The following is a 26,850-nucleotide window of genomic DNA, read 5'->3' on the forward strand; positions in this document are numbered from 1 at the left end:
GCGTGTGAAATGTGCTGCACATTGCAGATGAACCCTAAGCCGGGCGAGCCGGAGTCTATTGTTCCCCGCGAGGAGCAGCCGCGACCGTGTGGAGCCAGACGCAGTGCCGCGGCCGGCCCTCGGGGGGCGCTGTGCGGGCGCTGGCGGCCCGGCCGTGGCGGCGGCTGAGAGCGAGGCTGGCGGGCAGGCAGGCAGGCCGGCGGGCGGCGCGCAGCGGCTCGGCTGCCGCCGGAGCCTGTGCCCGGGGACTCCCGGGCCGCCGCCACCGGCGCCACCGCCACCGCCGCCGCGCGTGAATGTGTGCGAGGGCCCCGCGGAGCCGCGGCCCGGATCCACGCTGTCACCCCGCTCTCCACAAGCCACCACACAGACCTCCCCCTCCCCACGCGGCCCCGCCTGCCCCGGCCCCGCCGCGCCGCCGCCGCCGCCGCCGCCGAAACTCCCAGGCCTGCGGCCGCCCGGGCCCCTCGCCTCGGCTCGCCCGGCCCCCGGCCGGCTCGTGCGCCCCCGGCCGCAGCACCATGTTGAATCGCGTCCCCGGGCCGAGCCGCCGAGGCCCGCGGCGCTGAGAGGCGGCCAGAGCCGGGCCCGCGGGAGGCGGCGAGGCAGGGTGGGGGCCGCGTTCGCCCCGCGGCTCCGCGCCCGGCCGCCCGTCGCCTGCCCCTCTAGTTTCGCTCCCGTTTCTTTAAACTTTTTTAGAAATTCCCCTCCCTCCGGCCCTGCGCTCCCCCTGGCCTCCCGCTCCCTCCTTCCCCTCCTCCTCGCCTCCTCCCCCTCCCTCCTCCCTCCCTGCGCCGCCGCCGCCGCCGCCGCCGCCGCCGCCACCACCGCCGGCCCATGACTGAGCCCCGCCACCGCCGGCCGAGGAATGGGCTCCGGGCGCTGGTAGGGAGCGCGGGGAGCGGGGGCCGCGTTTGAACCGCGATCTGGGTTTTCGGGAGACCTCCTTTGGCAAAATAATGGCAAACTCGACGGGGAAGGCGCCTCCGGACGAGCGGAGGAAGGGACTGGCTTTCCTGGACGAGCTGCGGCAGTTCCACCACAGCAGAGGGTGAGAGCAGGACCGGGGGGGCAGCGCCGGGGCGAGCCGGGGCGAACGGGGCCCGCGGCGGGCGCGGGGTCCCGGTGACAAGTGCGGGGCTTTCTGTCGCCCGCAGGTCGCCGTTTAAGAAGATCCCTGCGGTGGGTGGGAAGGAGCTGGATCTTCACGGGCTCTACACCAGAGTCACTACTTTAGGCGGATTCGCGAAGGTGAGTGGAAGTTTTAATTTGTATTTCCCTCTCGCTGGCCTGCTCCGAAAAAAAGTCTGCTCCGGCCCGGGAGCGGGCGCCCGGGCCCGGGGGGAGGGGGGTGGCCGGCCGGCGGGGCACAAGGCGTTCTCGGCGCTCGCAGCCGGCGGTGGCACGGAGGCGGCCGGCGGCGGGGCTGTTTTCGGCCTGGTGGCTCGCGTGCGCGCGGCGGGGCGCGGGGCTGGGCGGGCGGGCGGCCCGGCGGCGGGGAGCGTCCTGCCCGGTGTCCGGCCGGCCCCGCGGGGTCTGAGCGGCGCGGCGGGGAGCGCGGGCGAGCAGGGGTGCCCGCCCGCCGAGCCCCGCGCCCGCCCCGCGCCGCTCGCCCGCCCGCCCGCCCGCGAGTCAGCGCCGCCGCCGCCGCTGCTGCCGCTCTAGCACAGGCGGAGACACAGAGACACACAGACTCTGAGCAGTTTTCGTGCAACTCAAAATTAGCGCGGGCAGGTTTAACATCGATAATCGGCTGCGAAATGATCCCGGCGGCCGGGGGCACAGCCTCGGCCCGTTCGCCCTGGCTTTCTGCAGCTAACAAAAGAAAGCAGGACCTGTCTGCAAATAGCCATCTTAGGCTTCAAGGCTAGGCAGAAGCTGTAGGCCTCAAAGAAGGGCCTATGGAGATGGATAGATCTGGGAGAGGGATCGGAGTCGGCCCCGGCCCCGGCCCCCCCAGAGCTCGCGGACGTCGCTGTCCGGAGCAGTATTGATCCTTTTGAACTTTTTTTCTTTCTTTAGTGTAAACGGACCGCGTTGAGATTTAAAAGGGGGCGACAGAGGGACTTGCGATTGGTTATTGTCCGGGCTTCAAAAACAAAACAAACCCACCACCCCCCCACCACCCCCAAAACAAAACAAGTGCTGCTAAATACAGGGCTCTCTGGTGAAAACACAGTGATTCAGGCAGCCCTGGCTTAGTAGCTCTTGTGGCTAGACCCCAGACACCCACTGGTGCCTTATGTGTCTCCAGATCGCTGCAGAATGGGCATTTAGCTCCCAAGTTAGGGTAGGTTTTTCTTGGATTGGGCACTTTCAGACAAGTGTGCCTGTGTTTTTAACAGGTTTCCGAGAAGAATCAGTGGGGAGAAATTGTTGAAGAGTTCAACTTTCCCAGAAGTTGTTCTAACGCTGCCTTTGCTTTAAAACAGTATTACTTGCGGTGAGTAGTGGTGACTTTTCCTCAGTGTTTGGAAACGAGGGACTTAGGGGAGATTAAACAGCAACGAAATTTACCCTGTAAACAATTTCCAGTCCCTTGTTTATTTCAGCCTGGGAACCATTTACTGTCAATAAAGTGAGATGCTAGGAGGCTGAAGTTTTCCTCACATTAAAATACGGCCATTTACATTTTTCATACAAAGTCATTACAGGTGACACCCCATGTCCTATCTTGTAAACATTCTTTTGTGACATTGTTATTGACTGCTTGATAGCCACTGAGGACCAGAAATGATGATGCTTAGTAAAAGACTTACTTAAGGAAACTTTGTAACCTGTGGGAAGATTGTCATTGTCGTGGTCGTCGCCTTCTTCTTCTTCTTCTTCTCCTTCTCCTTCTTCCTTCTTTCTTTCATCGTAAACTCCTTAATCCTCTACAATTTGACTTTCGGGATTTTTTTAAGGGAATTTATTGGGACTGTTACTCCCAATATTATATTATTTTTACATAAATAATATAATAGAGATACCTTGGTTGGCGAGGATTTCATTTGGGGCTCTTGTTATTGGATTTCTGAGAAACTTGGAAATATTCAGTATCTTTAGGAAAATGGGGATGGCGTGAAACCAGGTACTGTGGTTGGAATTTTTCCTTATATTTTGACTGTTTGCTCAAAAAAAAAAGTAAATTTCTTACTTAGTTGGTGTACGACTAGTCTAGATAATGTACTTTGTGACTTTTAATTTTTTTCCTCGTAGATTTTCCTCTATAGATCCGTTCATATTGTACTTTGTTTTGAAATCAACCTTTATTTTTGTTTGATTACCCAGTGTTCTTAGTTATTTAAAATTAAAATAATGATCTTAATAGTTCTTTGTAATAAATATTGGTAATTGTGATATTATAATATGCCTTTATTTTATTTTTGTAATGTAGCTTCTGTATAATTTGAGTTTTGTGTTGCTTCAGATGCACTAGTTACTTTGTACAGGGCTCAGGGTTCTGAAATAGGAAATAGGGTAATTGCACAGGTGTACTTCCTATTGGCTGCCTTAGATTGACTTCAGACTTGCCGCTGCTGAAGAGTTCACAGAACTTGGCAGTCACTGAGTTCCATAGGAACTCTAGAAAATACCAGGCGTGGGTGGCTGTGTGTGTTAATATGTGTGTCAGAGTACCTTTTAAATAGAAGGGCAGATAAAAAGCATTTCAAGCTGTTGATGTAGTAATAGAGCGGGAAACAAGAATTTAATACTTAGAGTGATGTCACTTGATGATTTCTGTTTCTGATAGAGGACCTGAGAGAATCATGTTAATACATGCTAGGCTTTTGTACTAATCAATTTAAAACATTTGTAGCATTTTGTATATTTAAATTGTGTATTCTAAAGTTATGCCTAGTATTTTTTAAGTTTATAGATTACATTTCTGTGTTCAATTTTGAATGGTATATATGGCTGGTGAGATGTGTATTTTTCTGTAAAATTTGCTTTCATACTAACAATCAGCATAATTAATAAAATACCTGGACTGTTTTCTTTTGTAAAGTTTAATTATAAGTAGGTTGCTTCTTGTTGTCTTTTCTATCTTGGGATTATGCCATGCAGTAATTGTCCTTATAGCTAGTCTTTTTGACTGGATACTTTCCAGGTTGTTTTAAGTATTTACATTGTTCTTAGGTCAACTTGGGCTTTATGCTCCTATTAGAAGCTGCTTTGATCTGTGTCCTCCGCTAGACTTGTTTGCCTCCATATGTCACTCTCCAGGTTTGCTTTTGTAGGGCTGTAGCTAGGATACTGAGAAAAAGTTAAAGCGTTTGTTTGTTTTGGAAAATAAAACCATGTGAAGATTTGCATGGCTTGAAAAGAAATAGGATAATCAAAAACTGGGTACTACCAACCTTGATAGAATTTTCCCTAGTGGTGTACTGTACCTTGAGAGGATGTGTGTACTGGGTTGTGTTATACACCTTTCTCTAAAAAAAAAATCTAATTGGCAGACCAAATGCCAGACTCTAACAGGAATTTTACTAGTTAGCCATAAGAGTGCCTTCTCAGCCAGATATGCTAATGAAGTGACTTGATAAATTAACCTGCCATATCAGATTTAATACCATCCTTCCTGATAAGGAAAGCAATACTTTGTATTTTTGGTGGGTTTCTTTTGTTTTTGGCTTTGCAATGTTCTCTCTAATCACAAGTTGGAGAGATTGACTTCAGGCTTGACACTAAAGAGTTCCTAGAACTTGACAGTCACTGAGTTCCATAGGAACTCTAGAAAATACCAGGCGTGTGTGTGTGTGTTACTATGTGTGTCAAAAAACCTTTTAAATAAAAGAGTAGATAAAAATGCTTCCCAAACTGTTGATTTAGTAATAGAGCGAGAAATAAGAATTTAATATCAGAGTGATAGTCTACATAATACTTAATTCGAGCTGCTTTTTCTTTGGACATATTGTGGGACTGTCGATGCTATTGTTAGCTCTCTTTACAAGTTTCATACTTGCCTATGTCCTCCTGTAGTTAGTTGTACAGTTACTGGAATGGGCGGCTGTTAGACTAGTATCGTTTGATACAGCCACACACTCTTACAGACAAACAAGAGCAGACTGTGCTAATCATGCACGTGTTCTAACACCTCTATGTTCTTTTTGGTACAAATATAGTCATTAAGTATAGAGACATTGTAGTCTGCCAAAAGTTAGGTTGAATCTATTAAATACACATTCATTCAACTGTAGATTATCTACCCAAAATTTCTCAGCCTAAAATTGAATATACAGTTGATTATTTAACACTAGTATTTAGTTTTTTTGAAAATGTTAAGTGCCTTCTGACAGTGTATAGAAGTATTAACATTTATTATATTTAAAGTTATATTTTAATAAATTCTTATGCTTGTAACCCCCTTTTTTTTTCAGTTAGCACCTTCTTGGCTTATTTATCTCAGTGTGTTCCATGAATATTTGTTAGATTGTCTATATAAGTGAAAAAGGATAAGGTATTATTTCCACATTTTGTTTATGGAGAAACTCAAATATCAAAAAGTTGTATTTGTTGTATGCACTTGGTAAAATTTATGCTATTATGGTTTCAGTTTGTCATTTACAAATGAGTTGAATAGATTATAATTGGAAGTTTGGCTAATTCTGTGCCTGAGTATATCTATAAACAGTGTGATACTTATTTACTTGATGAATTTTATTTTTTGCCGTATGATGGTACTAAGATTTAGGAACAATTTGCTATTCTTACTTGGATTAAGAATTTGAAGTTCTAGCTAGGTGTGGTGGTACATGCCTTTAGTTTCAGTAACTGGGAGGCAGTTACTCTAAGTTTGAGGTCAACTTGGTCTATAGAGTGAGTTCCAGGACAGATGGGGCTACACAAAGAAACCCTGTCTAAGAAAAAAAAAAGATTTTGTAGTTTTGCTATAAGGTTTAAGTAAACATTTAATTTGAGAATCTTTTCACTTATAGATACCAGGAATGTAACTATAATTATAGTACAGCTGTAGGTTACCTTGATGTGTTCTTTATAAAACTTGGATAGGAGGTGAACTATCTTAGACATTGAAATTTTATTGTATAAAACTCCAAATTTCTGGGGTTTTTTGTTTGTTTGTTTGTTTGTTTGTTTGTTTTGTATTTGAACCTTGCAGTACTGCTTCTTTAGTGTGCATGCATTTGGGGACAGTTGAGAGCTTGGCTAGATCCGTGCTTACAGTAGCCACTCTGGAGTCACATTGTCAATTCTGGGTAGAAGACCTTTAGTTACATGAGTAGCTGTTTTACAGCAGTTAACTTTTATCAGTTAAGTGACATAAACACATTTAGGGATTGTCAGATGTAGGTCATTGAGGAAGCATTTTATGAATCACTTGAGGTGATGGGAAAGAATTCAGTATTATTCAGTAAGTGAGTAAAGTAGCACATTGAGTATAAATTGCTAAACAGCTGAAAAAAGAACCCAGATTACTCCTAGTTAAGAGTAAATAAAATAATAATGGGGACAGGGAGAATAACTAAATCCTTAGTAAGGTACTAAGTGAGAATTATAACTTTAATTTTATAAGCTGTGTCCTTTGTTTTGAACAGACCTGAGCTTGCTGTTCTGTGACAGTGTGTGCCATTTCTGAGAGGTTTGTAGACTTGCTGGAAGTAGAAAGTGGATGAAGGAAGTTGAAAGCCTGATCACATTCAGGTTGGTGTCAGCTCGCAGAATCCATGTTTTTCAGCCGCATGCATTTGCTCAAACTGGAAGTCAATTTACTTTCCTAGATAGACGTTGACCCAGGTTACTCACTAGGGAATTTCATAATACCCCTCCCCCATTGCTGCCTCCAGCACAGTACAAGTCAAGAACTCTGTCTAGCACTGAGCTACATCCTTAGCCCTCCTAACATACACATATGCCTTTATTATTTAAATCTTAGGCCTCAGCTGTGAACTAGAAATACCTTTTTTTTTCTGGTTAGAAGTACCATTTTATAAGAGCAGCTCTTGAGGGATAGGCGTTATCATGGTGAACTTTAGGTGAGATCCACTTTTATGTCTTAGTAAAGCTTGGCACTCCTGTAAGCTCTTCTGTATTCTCAAACTAAGCAAAATTGGAAGGGGGACAAGTAAAGACATTTTAGTTCATCAACATGCAGATACCTAATGTATAAATCTAGGTAAAGTATTTTTGGAACAGTTTTTTCCTTTGTGAAGGCTATTTATTGTGCCTTTCCCAAGCTTACTAGAGATTAATAATAAAATGAGTTTGTAAGAGTTGAGAGGGGACATGTGGCCTGGTAGGGTGAGAGCTGGTGGATTCCCTCTGTCTGCCTCCACTTCCATCCCAGTGTTCTTTGATTTGATATTCATGGTCAAGGCAGAAACTTGTATTTGTGCGCTGTAAAAGCCAGTCTTCCTGCAATATAGTATGTGCCTCTTAGAAAAGGTCAAATGATTTTGAATCATAAATATAAAGTTGACTACTGCTATTTTATCTAGGACTCAGAGGTTGTGTTTTGGGGTGTGACTCTCTAACACCTTCAGGATCACTGTCTTTCCTCTGTCCTTACTCCAAGTACCACCATAATGCTGTATGGTGTGAAATGTCATTTTTGAGGTAGACTTACTAGGTTTCTTGGAGCACAGTTTGGGAATTCTAACCTCGAAGACACGAGATTAGGAAGAAGAATAGGTAAAACGTGGACTATTTCTGTATCACACTCATGTAGTTTCTATATATTTAACTTAAAACAGCTGGGACAGAGCTTCACTCTGTAGCTCAGACTGGCCTTGAGCTCACAGTTTCCCTGCCTCTGCTTCTCAGGTGCTATAGCCACAGGTGTGTGCCACTTCTCCTGGCCTAGATTTATGGTTTTTTATTTATTTATTTTGTGGTGCTGCTATTTCCATATTATAAATGGTTGTACAAAGTTATATTAGTAACTATTCTAGTTAAACAGTAATTCTTGCAGGGGACTATTAAGAGTATTGCACGTTCATTGACGGGAAAAGAAGAGTAAAGACACATTGCAGTTTTAAAATCTTAGAAGAAAATTTGAGCCTGGAAGATAAGCAGCGGCCTTAGTTTCAAATGGGGAAAGATAATAGGAAAAAAGTGGGTTTTCCTACTATTTGAACTACAGCTCAGATGTCAGTGTGATAGAGGCCAAATACAAAAAAAGGAAAAAGAAAAGAAAAAATGGTGTTTTATCTTTGCTTTTGGTAGTGTTGGGAATGGAACTCGGGGCCTCCTTCAGGGCAAGTGTTCTGCCTGAGCTGTGTCTTATCCCCATGGCAAAAGATTAAGTTTGAAGCCCAATGAGATGTGGGTAGAGATATTTGCCACCAAACCTGGGTTCCGTACCTGGGACCCACATGGTGGAAGGATAGAAGCAACTTCCAGAAGTGTCCTCTCACCTCCACACGTGTGTCATGGCATGCCCACACCACAGACACAAAGTAAATAAATAATGCCAAAGAAAATTGAGTCTCAGACTCATTTATTTGCATGGTTCATCCTTCTTAGGAAAAAGTTTATAATAACTTTAATTTTGTTGAGTCTTTATATTTAGGTTTTTAGTTGATTTAGCTGTCCCTATAATTCCTGTTTATTCTAACTTGCTTTTTAAGAAAAAAACATGATACTTGTGTTGAAAATTTGAGTTTTAAAAAATTTGTATAAGTTTCCCTGGCAAATTGTGGTAGTTATTGTTTATAGACTAGTGATTGTGTTGAGTTTGACGCTAGCTCTGCTAAAAATTTGTGTTTTTCTTCAGTTCTGGTGACTTTGAAAACTGGGGAGGCTATATCCTGAGTTTTGATATTAGGAAAAAGTTGTTATCAGTAGATACAGTTTTAAGGCCAGACTTTATTGAACTTAGAAGGGAGGTGTTTGGATTAAAGCTATCTCTAGTTAGTTTATGACTTGAAATTATAAGTATACTTAAGGTTCTGTTTGTTTGTTCATTGTGCATTTGTGTCATAGCAGATGTGTAGAGGCCAGAGGACAACTTTTGAGAGTTTTGTCTTCCATGGTGTGGGCCTTCAGGATGACTCAGGTCATTGGGCTTTGTTGGCTTGTGCTTTAGTTACCTCACCAGCATGCTGTGTGCGCTTTGGATAAAAATAAAAGATACTAGTTTTCGAAGTTAAGATAAACATATGTAACATCATTGGTGCACTGGTTCATAGTGTAACCAAAATGTTGGCAATTTTATTTGGTCAGAATCATACAATAGTAGATAGAAGATGACGAGTTCAGGGTACCTCTTGAAGATCCGTCTATTAATACACATCTACATAGGATATATGGTATCCTGTAAGAAAGACCTAGGTGTAAATTTTCACTCTCACTTTTAAGTGTTTGCTATGATTGCCAGTTTGGAAATAAATTTTGTTTTTCAAAGAACACCTTAAGCCCTTTATGTTTTACAAATCTTTATCATATATAATTCTCCATTATTCATAGTTACTATCTTCAGATATGTTTCATGTCCATGTGTCTTTGCATTTATTAGTCTTTAGGTTATTTGTTAATGTGATTTTCAAGAAAAAGGTTAACTGTATGTTTTTTTCTGTTAAAATGGTAGATCTATCACTGAGCTTATAGTTTTTGCAAATATGTTGTAAATTGAGGAAATTTGCTCTTACAAAATGCATGCTCTTACTTTTGTCTAAATATATTGTGATATCCTGTTGTTGAAACTGAAATCTCTTAGTGATATCTAGGAGTAATTGCTACAATCCATGTTGCTGCCCAGTGACAGAACTGTAGTTTTGTGAACACACCATCAGTGTGTGCAGGACTCTACCACTTACCCCATAGTGTGTTGTGATGGAACCTGAAAAAGCCGATGTTTTTGATGTGTTGGCTGCTGGGTCTTACCTCTTAAAAATCAGTTCTTGTTCTTTTTCCCATATGTCATTATTTATTAGAGTAATGAGGTAATTTGTCCTTTAGAAGGTCCTAACTTATGGACTTGGTTGATGACTTCCTCCTGAAACCAGTTAACTGGTTTTTCCATCCTGTTATCCTGGAAAAGGCTGGATCTAAAGGTTGATAACCCAAAGCTTTAGTATGTAAGCATGCTACATAAGTGGTGCTTTGCTAACCGAGTTTTCATATGGTGTGTAGATCTCAATGGTAAGACTGACCCATGGGTTTAGTAGTTAGTAGGCTGAAACTGTACTTTTAAAAAGCATGCCCCCAGGTTGTTGTTAGTAGGTCTGAGTTTGAGAACAGTTGATCTAAGTACCAATGAAATCAGTTTAGTTGCTGAGATAACTGACTTAACTTGGCACCAATGTGCTGGCCAGGGTCACATCCAGAACAAAGCCTCTGAGTGGCATCTGCTCTGGGCACCTGCTGAAGCTACACCTGTCACCAAGCAGAGTCAAGGCACACCCTGCACTTTGAGTTTTAGAGAGAGAGCACTGTTTTACTTAGGGAGAAGACATGAGTAAGCCACTGACTCCTACCTCACCCTAACTGTAGTTATTTAGCTTGGGCTTTAAAAAAAGTTAAAAACAAGATTTCCTTTAGTTTTTTTTTCCTAACTGGAGAATTTCTTAACATATATTTGTTGTTTTAACCTGTTTGGACTTCACATTATTTTTCCCAAATGAGAAACCATTGGTTTAACCGAATTTCTTTAGTGCTTATCATCTTGGCAAGGATTCTTTTCCATCCAGATTCCTCTTAGGAGAGCTCATATGTAAATTACTGTGAGGATAACAGTACTACCTATGGGGTGGGGGAGAGGTCAGGAAAGACCTCATCTCAAAGCACCAAAACTAAACAGAGCTGTATTACTGTGATACTTTGTTTAATGCAGTATATGAGTGTGTGGGTGTGGGTGTGTGGTGTGTACACATGTACTTATTTGTGTATGTTTGCATGCATGTGGTCAGTGTGCACGAGTGTTGAAAACTGGTTGACTTTGGATCCCATCCTATATAGCTATCCACATTCTTTTTTATCTTGATGCTCTATCTTTGAACTTGGAGCTCATACATTCAGGTTCGCTGACTGGCGAATGAGCTTATGGATCCACCATTTCTACTCCCTCAGCACTGGGGTTACACCACATCCTGCTTTCTTTGTTTTGTTTTTTAATGTGTATGAGTGTTTTGTCTCTATACCACTTACATGCATGCCTTATGCCCACTGAGGCCAAAAAAGGGTGTTGGATCCTCTAGAACTGGAGTTAATTGTGGTTGTGAGCACTGTCTAGGGCTAGGAATTGAATTCTGGTCCTCTGGTAGAGCAGCCAGTGCTTTTAGTCACTGGGCCAGCTCTCCAGTCCCCACGGCCTGCTTTGTATAGTAATGCTGGGGTCTGAGTTCATGTCCTCATAGTTTCACATCCAGCACCTTACTGACTGAAGCATCTCCCCAGCCCCAGTGTTTTAATTTGCTCGCATATAACATTTCAAATTTTAGAAGCATTTATTGTTATTTAATCCTAGGAAAAAACAACAATAAAAATTCTTTATATTCCTGAGCCTTTTCTTCTAGAGGCTTGTAGGTTACTTTTAAGTAGTGAGAGGCATAGCTCTGCTTGTATTCCCGTATTCCCCTTTCCTCCTTCCTTCCCTCCTTCCCTGTTTTTGTTCATATTGGGGATTGAACCTAGGATTTTGTACCTTCTAGGCAAGCACTCTGCTCCTGAGTAATATTCTCCAGCCTCAACTCGCAGTATCACATACCAGTCAGGAACTGTGTTTCATATGTTGAGCACACTTTTTCCCTTTTGCCTTCCCATTTTTGTCCTTAGTAGTAGACCTGCTTTTTATTTTACAGAACATTATTCATAACTCTCCACCCTGTACAGTTGCTAAATATTTCATGTACATTCCATGTTCTAGGTGTGTTTAAATTTTGTGTATCAGTAAATTTCATTACCATGTAGTGAAGGTTAAACTGGAAAGTTTTCTTACGGAATGGAATTTGACATTGTTAATCTGTTGTTTGGATGTTCGTGTTATTGTGAAGGATGGCAAATGTTGGTAATTCTAGTCTTTGAGTTCTTAGCATTATATGTAATGTTTGCTTTGTGGGTCCAGTGATCAGTTGCTTTACAAAGATACTCTTTATCCTATAATTATAACATTTTTTATGGTGAAGTCTTTTGGGTCAAGTTTTATTTTGTCTCTCTCCTAGCCCAGTAGTTAAGGAAGTACAATGTTAATAAAAGCTTACATGAGGTCAGTAGGAATATTCTGTGAAAATGTACACATGAGGCTCTGGGTTCTCTCTCTAGCAACACATAATAAGTAGATAAACAAATAAGTAAATATCAGAGAGCATAGATTTGGGGTCCTGACTCCTGGTCCTCTAGAGGAAGGGCTGCCTTAGTGTGTCCATTGTCATCCCAGACTTGAGGATGTTTTCCTTGATTGCTATTGGGCTAAGTTGATTTCCCATGTGCTTTAGGTTATGCTCTTTTTTTTAAATTTAAAACTTTAATTTCTAAAATTTCTAATTGTGTATGTTGTGCACACACATGAGTACAGGTGCCCTCAAAGCTCAAAGGTGTCTGATCCCCTACAACTGGAGTTGCATGTGTTTGTGAGCATGGGTGCTGGGAGTTCTAGAAGAACAGCAAGTGCTCTTAATCACTGAGCCATCTCTTCAGCCCCTGAGTTTATTCTTAATTGAAGTTAGTACCTTGGTAGCCTGTGTTTCCAAGTGTGTTCTTTGATAATGGGTGACTGGTCAAGAGTGCTTATGGAGTTTGATGTATTCTTTTTAGTTTATATCATTAGAGAATCACATTTCTGACTCCCTTTTCTATATAACCCCATGTTGCTACACATTGGTCTTTCAGGTTACCTTAAATAACATGAATAGTGAACATACCAGTTTTCTTTTTTTTGTTTTCTCTTTTGAAAATGCTTTGCTACAAATATGTAAATTCTTCGTTGTTGTTATTTTTGCTTAGATAGCTAGATGATAGCTAGATAGCTAGATAGCTAGCTAGATAGTTTAGTTTTTGAGGTAGGGTTTCTCTGTGTAGCAGCTCTGACTGTCCTCAAACTCACAGAGATCCACCAGCCTTTTCCTCCCGAGTGCTGGGATTAAAGGCCTGTGCCACCACCCTCATAAATTCTTATTCACACCTTATCTAGGTTATTTATTGTATTTTTATGATTTTCTTTTTGTATCTGATGGTGCATGTAGACATAGTACATTGTAGTAGGCACTGTTTAATCATTTGATGCCTTTACAGGAGTAGTGACTGTGTTTAGTTTAGTCATATGCTACCTTGGAATAAAAGTCTTCTTACCTGGGACTCTCAGCATTTGGAAAGCTAAGGCAAGAGGATTGCCAGGGTTTGAGACCAGTATGAACTACACAGTGAATTCTTAAACAACTTTACTGAGTGAGAGCTTGTTTCAAAGAACAGACGGTTCAGCCAGCAGAACATTTGTCTTTTAAGTAAAAGAACTGAGTTCGATCCCCAGAATCCGTGTAGAAGTGTAGCATGCTTGGAATACCAGTGCTGGAGAGGCCGAGATGGGAGGACCAGCTGACTGCCAGCCTAATTGGTGAGCAGCAGGCCAGTGTCTCACAGGAGCTAGATGATATTTCTGAGGACACCTCAGTCTGTTCCTTGGCATGCATATTTACCTACATGTCACATGTATGCTCATGCACACATATGAAAACAAAACCTTTACATAGATGTAACAGAAAATTTAATTTAATTGTAGTGTGTAATATACAGACCTTATCTCAAATTTTGCAATTGTTTCATGCTATTCATGATTATGTGTCGTGTTTACCTACCTTTTTTTCCAATTGTAGCTGTCCTACATTTTTTAGAATATTACCATTTTAAATAGTGCTGTCAAAGCTGGGCATATTGGTACATACTTGTAAGCCAACAACACTGCTGTGCAATTTCAAGACCAGCCTGGGCTAATAGACATAGTACATTTCAGGTCAGCCTAGGAAGTATTGTGAGGCCCTGCTGCAAATAACAGTTATTTGAATAACCCTAAATAACAACAGCAACCAAAGTGTAGGTTGAATGTGTTCTAAAGTTGGTTGTCTGAGTGGTTCAGGGTCAGATTTAGGTTAGGCATTTTGGCAGGAGGCATTCATTAGATGTCACTTTGAGCCTTTATTGCTGAGTTAATTTTGGTTAAGGTGTCCTGGTTTCTGCACTGTATTTTGTCTTTTGTAATGAAGGAACCTGTGAGACATTTTGAGACCACGGAAGCATCTTGCTGACCATTACCCTTTACCTAGTAAGTTTAATGACTCTTGTTGCTTCTGCCTTGAATTATTGCTGTGATACATGTATACACTCTCTGATTTAGTCATCCCATCTGTCTTGATAAGCCTGTGGCTAAATAAGTCACTGGGTAAGGGAAGTATTTTCATTTTATTTATTTTTGAGATTTTTATTTCTACAAGGGTCCATAATCTGTTCTCATACATTTTGACAGTGGGAGCCCTTTCAAGTGGGTTCCTTGACTTTTTCATGTGTCTACATTAGATTTTAACTTTTCCTTACTTTCTGACAAAACATCAACTAGGTTCAGCTTAGTTTTGTTTTTTAGCTCTAGAATCATCATTATTTCCCTTAGATTCCTGGTGTGGAGTAGTGTATAGATACTGTGATATATGTTTTCATTACTATTAGATTTTTTTTCTTCCAGACCCTTTCCGGAGAAACATACATACATATTGGCACATACACATGTGTCTCTAACGGTTCGATGACATAGATATTTATATAAATCATGAGGTGTGAGGTTATCCTAACAGCTCCAGTCATAGTCATCTAAGTTTCTTCTTGCCTTCTTACATTATCCATATCTCTCTACTTGCAGTGGGGATTCATTTACTACAGCATAATTATTTCCTACTATACCCATTGTACCACAAAAACAAAACTATCAAGTAGAACTATAGGCTTTTCTTTTCAATACAAAAATGCATTTTGTTTTTATTGAAGATATGTTATGTTATTGAAATATTAGGTTAAAACATTCAATGAAACTGGCTTTGGTGGCACATGCTACTTAGGTAGAGGATCACTTTGGATCGTTTGAGTCTTTTAATGTGGACTAACCTGGCAACAAAATGAGAACCCTATTTCATTTCAAAAGGAAAGAAAAAAAAATTTACGGTGATTGGAATTTTTCTAGATGTTTACTACTTGTATGAACTATAACGCAACTCCTGTATCCCCTATTTTATTACTTTTGTGCTTATCTCCCATCTTTACTCAAAGATTCAATTTTGGTAAAATTCTGAAATTAAGGTTTAGGAGATAAATACACTTGAGGGCTTCATGTATCTTCTACCTCATTCTCATGCTTTATTTGTGTGACTAACTAGTTTCCTTAGTTTTAGGTTATCTTTGTTCTTTTTGAAAAAATAGAGCATATATTTTTAATTTTCTTTTAAATTTAGAAACCCCTTTTTTGTATTTTAGCTTTTTTTCACTTGAAAATTACTCATCTATTCATAGAAGCCTTTTTTTTTCTTTTTTCGCACCTGCATTGTATTCCATTGTGTTTCTCTCCGCTAGCTTATTAAACAAGGGCCTCACATAGTGACACTCAGGTTATTGTTTGCAACACATCACACTAATGATGATGCCAGACGAGTCATGCTTTCACACGTAGTCTTTTGCCGAACCCACTACGCAGCTGCTGTGGAGCCGTCGTCAAAGTGGTGGAGGTGAGGCAGCAGAGGGAAGGAAAGCTGGTGTATAGTTTTGTCAATTATTGCCAAATTTTTTTAGGACTAGAGAACTTTGAAAAAAACTAACTAGCAGTTCATGAAATTGTCTTCTTCCAGTCCTGCCCTGTGCTGTTAACTGCGCGTTTCACCAGGCGGAAGGATTCAGAGACGGCATCCTCAGAGTCTGTGTTAGCCTTTGGTGCTGCTGTTCCTGTCGCTCAGTGACTTTTATGTTAAAGGTTTTCTCTGATGTTTCTTTGTGTTTGTTCTTCCATGTTAATTTTAGGGCTGTTCATTCTAGGTCCTAAAAGTTCCTTCTTTAGGGATCATCTTTTGTGCTGCTCTTGCTGATATGGTTTTTATATGCTTTTTTAAATGGCCATTGCTCTTTTAGGTTGCACTTCTGTTGTTTTGTGTGTGTCAGTTTTTGAGGCATTTAGTTATATTGTTCCATAATTAAATAAAACTCAGGAGTCAGACATAGGGGTAAAACCCTAATTGATCAGAGCAGCGACCAGTAACCTCTCACTCCTTCCTTGATCCAGAAGGGCCTGTGAATCTTTCTAAACCCTTCCCTCCTACCTCCTGTGTCTCTCTCTATCTGTATCCTGAGTCCTCCAAAACCTCCATGGCTAATTCTGGTCAACTAGTTGCTAACTCCACCTACTGCTTCAGAGTCAGCTTTACTGGCAGTCTCGGAGTGTCAGTGTGAACAAAGGTCCCGCAACAAGTTTTAGTGGCTTGGTTTTATCATTGATAATATTTTTTCTAGGATTTTGTACTAGCATGTCTTTTGGAAATACATATTTTAATTTCAACTTTTCATGTCTTTAATTGACTCTTCCTTTTTTTTCTAATTGGTTTGAACAGTATAACTTAAGTAGTAGGGAGATAGCAGATTTTCCCTTGCCCTAATTCTGACTGCCTTGCTATGCTGAGCATTTCATCACTGAGACACCTCCTGCTGTGTGTTCTTGATGCGATCCTACATCTGAAAATATTCACAAATGTGTTTATTGAATGAGCAATAGTGCGAGGTTATTAAGTCAGATTTCAAGATATGCTGTATATGTTTTTACCTACTAGAGTTTGGTTTTATTTTTAAAATTGGGGCCGGGGAAATGGCTCAGTAGATAAAGCATCTGCTGTGCAAGCATGAGGACCCGGGTTTGGATCCCAGCACCCGTGTAAAAGCCAGGTGTGGTAGTGTGACCTGTAAATCCATCACTGTGGGGATCGAGAAGTTGTGGAGACAGGTACATCTTAGGGGTTTGTTGACTAGTCTGTCTAGCAAAAAGTGCTGAGCTCCAGATTTAGTGAGAAATCTTATCTCAGAAAATAAGAGTGACAGAGGTAGATACCTGAAACCAACCTCTGGCCTAAATACATACACGTGTGCAGACACACATACCCACATTCTTATGTGCAAATACACAAATCTGTAGTTGTTTCATTATTAACTTTTTTGCTTTTTTTTGGTAGTGGGGAAGGCTAGGAGCAGACAGGGTTTCCCTGTGTAGTTCTGCTTGTCCTGGAACTTGCTCCGTAGATCAGACTGGCTTTGAACTCAGAGTCCAAATGTCTCTGCCCGCCCAGTGTTGGGATTAAAGGCAAGCACCACTACCGACAGGCCATTATTATCTCTAAAGTGAGGAGCCGATGCATGTTATATTTATTAAATCCCAGTTTACAGCCTATATTTGAATTGTTCATGTACTGGGAATTTAATATGTAAGTAAAAAATCAGTTACAATATTAAATGGTAACTTTGGAGAAAATTTTCCTATTATATAGTCTACCTATGAAAAAGTCTTCAGGGAGATGGCTCAGTGATGAAGAACACTAACTGCTCTTCTGGAAGATCTGGGTTCGGTTCCCAGAACCCACATAGGGACTTAGAACCACTTGTAACACCAGTTTCAGGGCACCTGTAGCCCTCTTCTGGCAGGCAAAATACAAACAAAAAAATGCTACGTAAAATAAAAATTTAAACAAAAAGTCTTCAGGGCTGGGACTGTAACTCATTTTGTGGAAACTTGCCTGGCACACACCAAGTTTTTAATCTCCAGTATGGAAAGAAAACAAAACAGACTCCATTGCTGCTGTCTTTGTTGGCCATTGCCGTACTTGATATGCAAGATACAGCAGTTTAAATCATTGTATGACATTTGTATTATAAAGGTCAAGGTTAATTTTGATTTTAAGAATTTTCTGTAGGTATCTACCTCATAGACCAGAAAAGCAAATTCATCCCATTACTTATGTATTTGCGTATATTTATTTGGTCCAGTATCACTGAAGTGTTGCTGTTTACTTTGTATATTGTATTTGACCTTCACCTTTAGGCCTAATTTGGTTATTCAAAAGTGTTGTTGTCCTGGGAGCTGCTCAGATATGCCTTTATCCTCCTTATAAATCGTGTGGCATGCCCTAAGTATGTATGTATGCAGAATGTGGTTCTCTTTATCTCTTAGAGTGATTCACTTAATAATCTCTTGATCAGTTCGATGTAACCAAAATTGTAGGAATTTGACAAGTCTTAAAAAGTTTAAAGGGCTATGTTGGAATGGATATTAGATGCTGTGTACACATTTAATATTTTATAGCAGCTTTAGTAGAATAGCTTACGGAGCCTGAAATTTCAGTATCATAAAGGTGGAAGCAAGAACGACGTAGATAGCTGCAGCTCAGTATGTCTACCAAACCTCTTAGTTCATAGTGCCATCAGCCGTAGTTGTGGGATGAGCTTTAAGAACAGCTTAGCTCAGGCTGTGTGATAAAAGGAAGCTGTTGTTCCTGGCATGCCTACATGAAGTTAACAGCTATCTATATTCTTATTACAAGAAGACATAGTTCAGAACTATCTGTTTTTCACTGCTCACTCCATTCTCTAAAGAAATACAGGGAGAAGATTGTTGGAGATTCTTTGTTATAGAAATATGACCTTTCTGTTAGTGTTGAGATGGTCTCCTGGATGGAGGCATCTGTAAGGCATAGGTATTGGTTTGGTGGCCATTGGAGGTGATAGGTCACTTTAGCATTGTCCTTTGGCTTTCTTTTGCCTAAAGAATTGTATTTGTAATACAGATGGGGATAATGGAGGGCTCAACACAAGAAAGTCTTACTATATAGATTATCAGTTATTAAAAATGTTTTGTTAGAAAAACTTAAACTTACATAGTTGATAAAGCTGGCCACTAATTTTTGTTTTAAGTTTTTCTTTTAATAATGAGGAATTATAGTTTAGACAGATTATTTTAAAACATCAGTATAAGAAAATTCTTTTAAAATAGGTTTTTATGTTTTATGGGCACTGGAGAAATGACTCATGGTGGTCATCCAGAGGACCCAAGTTCAGTTCCCAGCACCCATATGGTGACTCACAACCTTCCATAACTCCAGTTCCAGGGATCCAACATCTGAAAGTACTGCATGCCTATGGTGTACAGAAATAAGCAAGCAAAAACGTTCATACACATACAATAAAAATATTTTTTTTAAAAAAATATGTTTTTATTACACTTTAGTAGCATACCTCTGACTTAAGACATCACAGTTGAGCTGTGTATTTTATGTAACACATTCAGTTTGCCTCACATAAAGCTCTGTCATGAGTGCACTCTCCTTCATATCCGTGTTGACATAACTTGTTATTATGTGAGTTCAGAAATAGGACAAAGGAGTTTAAAACATTGTACAGGGTCACACAGAAGTTGGGCTAGTATTTAACCTGGTGCTATCTAGCTTTTTTGATGGTGTTCTAGAGTGCAGAAGGTGACTCCGTGTGTAAGAGCACCTGCTTTACAAGCATAAGATCCCCAGTATCCATGGAGAAGCCAGATGTGTTGCAGGAGTGTCTATAGTTCTGATGCCCTACGGGGAGATGAGAGGCAAAACAGAAAAAGAAGCAGGGGAAACCAGGGGACCTGGTCTCAAGGTGGAAACCCACACCTGAGGTTGTCCTCTTCGTTTACACATTTATCATACTCAAACCACATATACACGCACACACACACACACACACGTGTGTGTGTGTGTGTATGTGTATGTGTGGCATTTGTTACCAAACACATGTGATTATAACTTTATAAAAATTGGTTTGAGAGGAGTAAGCAGAACATGGAGGTGGTGGGGTAGTTGTGGGGTGATGACTTTAGCAGTTTTCAAATCTTTTGCTGCATCCTTTTTTCCTATAAAACTGGTGCTGCAAAACAGTTGACTTCTGTTGATGTGAACGGAGCTCCATAGTTCCTCTACAAGATAGGACCTATCCTATTTTCTAGATCACTGAAGAAAGCTCTTTAAAAATTGACTGGAACTCCAGGCCCTCCTGCCTCCCAAGCACTGGGCTTACAGATGAATGCCACAGTACTTTCAAGTTCCATTGTCAAGGTAGGGTTGACATTTAGCTTGATGCTAGTCCTGTTTTGTTTGTCAGCATAAGCCTTAGGTGGAGGACAGTTTATTAACAAAACTGTTTATGTATTTAAAGCCCCCAGTTAGTTCCTGATACGTGTAGTAGCTTAACTCTGTGAGACTATCCTGTCACTTGCTAGTTTCTTGGGAACTCGTGGTGGCTCTCTCAACAAATGGGAGGTCTAATTTGGTATAGTCTGAAAGAATTGAAATCTATATAATACAGAATTAGAAGTATAACATTTTATTTAGTGATCTGGCTCTAAGGTTAAACTTTTTTTTTTGTTTTTTTTTTATGAGGTTTTATGAAACAGACACCAAGACTCAGTTTTAGCAAAGAATATAAATTAACATCTATGATAAATATGGCTTTTGTATAATTTATCACTTACGTAACTTTGTTCTCTCTCCTTTAAGAGGGCGGGGCACGGTCTCATGTAGTCAGGCTGGCCTCTTAACTTTTTGTAGCCAAGAATGGCTGTGTACTCCTCATCTTTCTTTACCTTCTTCAGAAGCGCCTCTGAGAGTATGAGTACTTCCGTTGCCTAGTTCAGGTGGGGATGGTGCTTGAACCCAGGGCATGGTACATGCAGGGCAACCACTCTACCAACTCAGCTACATTCCTAGCTTTCAAAAAATATTAAGTAAAACTACATACATTATTCTCTCCATGTCTCGGTTTATAAGTTAACAGCATGAAAATACAATTTTGGTAGAGAAGAGTTGATATATTAAGCCAGCATATGCAGATCCAGAATTTTTCTGAAAATATCTACTTTCAGAAGAAATGGGTACTAGAAATGATGTGAGAACTTGGTGTAAGCAGTTTGTGAGTCGGAGTGTTTCTTGCCGTCACTTTGCTATCTAACCAACACTTGCTGTCTGCCTGGACGGTAGTAATGTGCTTGTCTGCATTATTTTAGTTCTTAGCACTCTCCTATTATCATCCTATGATAGGGAACTAAGGTTTAGAAGAGGTTTCGTAATTTTTGCAATAGCACAAAATACAAAGCAGTGGACCCGTCTGCTTCCAGGGATCAAACGTGAAACTGCCATGCAGAATATTGCTCTTTGTTTAGCCACAGAATAAATGATTAATAGAAAAAGCACAAGTCATACTGTACAGAAACTAAGGTTTTAGTTGAAGAGACAGAGCCCGTTTATGGTTTTTGTTACAGGCTGGGACTGTTCCACTCACTGAACATGGATCAGTGATGAAAATGGAAAATACTCTTTAGAATTAATGTAATGACCAAAGGAAAACAAAACAAAATCAAGCAGCATATGAAATAAGACAGAGAGAAAAATAAAACAGAGAAAGGGAAGTAGTCTTTGGATATGGGTTACATCTTTAAATAGATGAGCCTTATGAGGGGGTGACATTTGAGTGCAGACAGCAAAGATAGAGACAGTCCAGGTACATGCCTGGGTTAGGATTGACAGACAGCAAGAGGCATGCCAATTGTCTTCTGGGAATAATTATGGAGGCTGTTTAGGTTAGTTTTGTCAACTTGACATAAACTTGGCTCCCCTGGGAAGACTGGACCTTAATAGAAGTATTGACTGTCAGACTGGTGTGTGGGCATGTCTATAGGGCTTATTGTTGATTAACAATTCATGTGGGAGGAGCGAGCCCTCTGTGGGCCATGCCTAGGCAGGGAGTCCTGAGTTGTATAAGAAAGCAGGCTAAGCCAGCCTTGAGGAGCAAGCCAGAAAGCAGTGTTTCTCCATGGTCTCTACATCAGCTCCCGTCTCTGAGTTCCTGCTTGAGTTTCTGCCCTGGCTTCCCTTGGTAGTGGACTCTAACCTGTAAGAAGTAGTGAACCAGTTCCTCCCTAAATTGGGTTTGGTTAGTGTTTCATCACAGCAATAAAGAGCAAATGGAGACAGGCCAATATGACTAGAGTTGGCTCTTGTATGGTTTGTAAAATTCTGTGGCTTTTATTGAAGCTGTTGGGGAATTTTGAGCAGTGAATTTTTATGAGTTGAATTTTTCTGGGTGCTTTGTGAAGTATAAATGAAAGTGTAATGTGGTGTCAAGATTAGAAACAAGCAAACCTGATGGGCGTGAAATCACAAAGGTGAAAACTTGATAGTGCTTTGTGAATTTGGCCTTGCTAGTTCTTTGAGGATAGATCCGTGTCTCTGAGTCTGTGTTAAGGCTTGGTGATCTGTGCTCTAGCCATGATGGCTTGATTGTTAATAGTTCTTCAGAACACCAAGTTGCTCTCCTCCACTGCCTTTGAATGTGCTGTTTTCTCTGCCTTCTGTGCCTAAGGTGTTCCTAACCCATCTTTAAAATGTCATATTATCTTTTGTATAAAGCCTTATGTCTTCCAGCAGCTTGAAGTGATCCTTTTCTCCACACAGGGCCACTTTGCCCTCTGTATACTTCTACTACAGAGACACTACTGTTAATTAGCTACCTTTTTCTTACCTGGTAAGCCCAAACAAGACATTGGAACTTAAGGTTTATGATGTTTGTAGCCCCAAAGTATTCATACAGTACTGGTTACTACAGGAGTTATTTGACATAGGTGTATCTATTGGAGACAACATATGAGTGCTTGAAAAGTCATTCGAATTGAAAAAAGAAAAAAAAGGAAATCACTTTAGTTTTAGAGTAAACAGCAGCATATGGATGAGGCCTTGAGCTCATCTTGGTGTTGAAAACCTACTTGGATCCAGATAGGAAGAGGAAAAAGGATGGTTAGAAGATTTGTTTCAGATATAAGAAAAGAGAAGGTGTGGGCACCATGTTTCAATTATAAAATGAACCTGGCTACAGGCCTTGAACAAAACTAGGTCTGAAGATTGGTACCAGATGGTGATAGATTTTTCTTTCTTTTGAAAACCAGACAAAGTATTTAGCTATGTACACACATCTATACGTGTGTATAATATGCCCATGCACATGTGTACAATGCACACATTATAATGCATGTGAATAGGTGTATAAAATGCACTGCACACACATAAAATACACATGTGTCTAACACACATGCACACCTGTTTAATACTTTGTTTGTAGGTGTGAGGCTTGATATTGTGTTGCTGTTATTCATTCTTTAGCAAAACAATATCTAAAGGAAAATTATGTTTTTGGAACATTAATCTTGTATTCTTTTGTGGGGTAGAGTTAAGGTAGGAGAATAAATCTGCTTGGTTTAATAAGAGAATGGAATATAATTTCACTGAATATTAAGATACATGTAAACTACCATTTACTAAGAGGTCGGAAGTCACATTCAGAGAAGTACTTCATACTTCAGTATCTAGTACTGTCCTCATGGTTGTCACGAACACATTGATATTGGAATTCAGTTTACAGAAGAGCCAGTTAGTAAAGTCTTCTGCCTCCTAGGAAATTTAATAAAACCACCTTTTTTGTGCCTTTTGTTTATTTGTCTGCAGGTTTATCATGAGTTCACAATCACGTAAACTTTGGATATAGGTAAACTATCTTCTGTTTCTTACTGGAAGGAACTGTTTAGAGCTTCACGGAGTTCACTTAAAAAAACAAGCTGTAGAATTCAGTACTTAACTGCAGATGATTTAACAGTTCTGTCTGCATTCTAAAACTACATGAGAGTCTTACTGGGAATAACTGAATATACTCATGAGAAAGTGGCCTGAAAATAAATGCACATATTTGGTAGCTGCAATGTTTTGGGACTTTTTGTTTGTTTTTGTTTTTTTTTTTTTAACTTTGGATATTCTTGGACACACCACAACACAGTATAACAATGAAGGATTTATTCCAGGCAATGGTGGCACACGCCTTTAATCCCAGCACTAGGAAGGCTGAGGCAGGCGGATCTCTTTGAGTTCGAGGCCAGCCTGGTCTACAAGAGCTAGTTCCAGGACAGGAACCAAAAGCCATGGAGAAACCCTGTCTTGGGGGATATATATATATAGAAAGATTTATATAGGATTCAATTGTTAAATTAAGTAGTCTAAAGGTGAGTTAAAGTGTGTGGAGGAGGCCGGGCGGTGGTGGCACACGCCTTTAATCCCAGCACTTGGGAGGCAGAGGCAGGTGGATCTCTGGGAGTTTGAGGCCAGCCTGGTCTACAAGAGCTAGTTCCAGGACAGGCTCCAAAGCTACAGAGAAACCCTGTCTCGAAAAATTAAAAAAAAAAAAAAAAAAAAGTGTGTGGAGGAGTGTGCTTAGGTTGTATGAAAATAATGTGCAATTTAATTTATATAAGGGATTTGAGAGCTGTGTGCAGGTCTGTGGGCTATCATGGCAACAAGCCTGTATGGATACTGGTGGGCGGTGTGTGGGGGTGGAGATTGTATTCTTTGTGCTGCTCAACTGCAGTTTGAATGGAGCAAAACTTAGTTCATTGTTTTCATTAAACCATTGCAAGGAAAGGATGTTTAAACTTCTCCTGAAATAGCATTTCTTCCTTCACTGTACCATTTTCTGTGGCCGACTAGGTTGGCTGTCGTCACAGAGATGCTTGGTTCAGAATCTTCAAACAGTGAAATGGGTGGACTGTAGAAAATAGTGGTTTGTGTTCTGGTGGAATTTGAAAATGTTGTTGTATGAGTTAAACATGATTCGTTTGTGCACCCTCCCTGAAAAGAGTTACTTAGAATGTGCCTTGAGACCATCCACACGAGTAGACATTATCTGATCCCCGCTCATTCCTGGCCTCACTGGCCCTCAGTAGACATTATCTGATCCCTGCTCATTCCTGGCCTCACTAGCCCTCAGAAGTAATCCACTCACAGGATTACTATGCATAGGAAAAGCTTTGTCAGCAGACCAACTTGGTAGGTAAAAATGAACACAACTGGGCTGGTCTTGAAAAAATGCTTAGCTTCCTGAGATGCATGGAAAAGCCCATGGCTGTTCCAATTGTGAACGGCATGGAAAGCACGACTGATCGCAGAGAGTTTGAGTGGCAAGAAAAGCCAAATTGTTGTTGGTTTGATTGATGAAAGCAGAAGTGCAAAACCAGCCACATCTTGTTACTGTACTAGTCAGAACAGGGTGCCTTGAGAGTATCTTGTAAAGCATTTAGGAGCCTTGATCTTTAGTGAATAGGATTATGTTTCAACATATCAATGAAAATTCCTCCTGCTTCTGTCACATGAATATAAATTACAAACATGATTCAATTCTATCTGATTATTCCTAAACACGTAAAATGGGTGGTTGCTTCTGTTGTCCATTACTTCTCTAGTCCTTTTTACCATATGGTATTATTTTACTATGCTTGCTTTCTCATGTTTTTCCAATATCCCCTTTAAATGACTATGTAAAGATTACAAATGCCAAGTTGCTACCGAGCAAGTTCTCATGAAGAACTGTCTTTCGCAAGATGTATACAGTTGTTCTTCAGGAATCTGAACCAGAAGTGTACACTGTCGTGATGCAGCACATGCTCCTCTCTTTTTTTGAGAAAAATGTAAATAATTGGGTCTGTCCTAGATGGTTTTAATAGGAGAAAGACCACTGAGGCTATGTCATTAAGTCCTAACTTCTTCCTTCTGATGACCTGTAAGGGAAGTCTTTTAAACTGAAGGAGGACACTTGGTTCATTGCTGTTACACAGTGGCTTAAGGACAGCAGTTTTTTTCTCTATCATTTAACAATTTGTTTCCATAAATTGTCCAGACCTGCATAGCTCTGAGGAGCCCTTGAACTTTACTCTTCTGTCTGCTATATGGCTGGACATGTCCTGATTGAATTCACTATCTGAAGCCTCACCCTGCTTTCAGCCAACAGGAGAGACTCAAGAGGCCCTTCTTCTGCTCTAGGGCAAACCTGACACTCGGCATGCATTTGCCATTCCTGTGCCACCAACATAGGAAGCTGGGAATTGGAATCTGGGATTTCACTGAACAGCCAGAAAGATTGATCACGTAATAGGCCATAAAGGGTTCCCTAAAAGTCACATATAGATATGTCCATTGTTCTCTTAGAAGACATACACACATAAATGCACTGTAAATGATTTTTATAGGATATGGGTTTGTGGGTAAGTAGTTAGCAGTTTTTGTCATCCATCATTCGGGTATCTCTTTCCAAGTGCTAAAGTACATTCTGAGTTATAAAGTGAATTAATTGTGTGTGGTAGAAATTCTGTTTAAGTATGGTATATTTCTTTTTAAATTTTTATTTTAATAAAAAGTTGACAGTATGTGCAATATTTACAAAAAGAAAAACCATTAAGATTGTGTGTGTGCATATGTATATTATTTTTTAATTCTCTGAAAGGAACTTAAAGATTTAATGATTTCATGTATGAAATACTCATTTTCCCTAAGATGTGTGAGTGTATATTCTAATTAAGTGTGTGTGTGTATGTGTGAGAGAGAGAGAGTGAAGGAGGGAGGGAGAGAGAGAAAAAGAGATAGGAGGGAGGAGAGACGCAGAGAGAGAGAGGAGAGAGAGAGAAAATGAATAGTGAAACAATTGGTAGGCAGCTAGTGGTTGTACAAATACTAAAGAGAACAAAGTCAAGTGCATTTTTAAAAAGTGAGTAATTTTGTTTTTAGATAGGTGATTTTGATTCCATGAGAGGGAAAGAAGTGAATTGCTGCATTTGGGCTCTTCAGTTGCAGTGTAGTGTAGGGGGTTTTCAAACTTATCCGTAGCTTTAAAATAATAGTATATGTATCTCGAGCCAGGCGGTGGTGGTACACACTTTTAATCCCAGCTCTCAGGAGGCAGAGGCAGGTGGATTGCCTTAAGTTTGAGGCCAGCCTGGTCTACAAGAACTAGTTCCAGGAAAGGTTCCAAAGCTACAGAGAAACTGTCTCAAAAGACCCTCCCCCC

General features: G+C 40.7%; 1 protein-coding gene across 1 annotated transcript in view; it reads left to right on the top strand.

Annotated features, from left to right (window-relative positions):
* The first annotated feature begins 411 nt into the window (after nt 1-411).
* The window catches only part of Arid2 (AT-rich interaction domain 2), a 140,231-nt gene continuing 113,792 nt past the window's right edge, over nt 412-26,850 (top strand). The window contains exons 1-3 of the mRNA XM_057791755.1: nt 412-1,051; nt 1,158-1,251; nt 2,346-2,443. Of these exons, the coding sequence (XP_057647738.1) occupies nt 960-1,051; nt 1,158-1,251; nt 2,346-2,443 (284 nt within the window). The 5' untranslated portion in view covers nt 412-959. The remainder of the gene's footprint in view (nt 1,052-1,157; nt 1,252-2,345; nt 2,444-26,850) is intronic.

Source organism: Chionomys nivalis, chromosome 17 (assembly GCF_950005125.1).
Source record: "Chionomys nivalis chromosome 17, mChiNiv1.1, whole genome shotgun sequence".
In the NCBI taxonomy this organism is placed as follows: Eukaryota; Metazoa; Chordata; class Mammalia; order Rodentia; family Cricetidae; genus Chionomys; species Chionomys nivalis.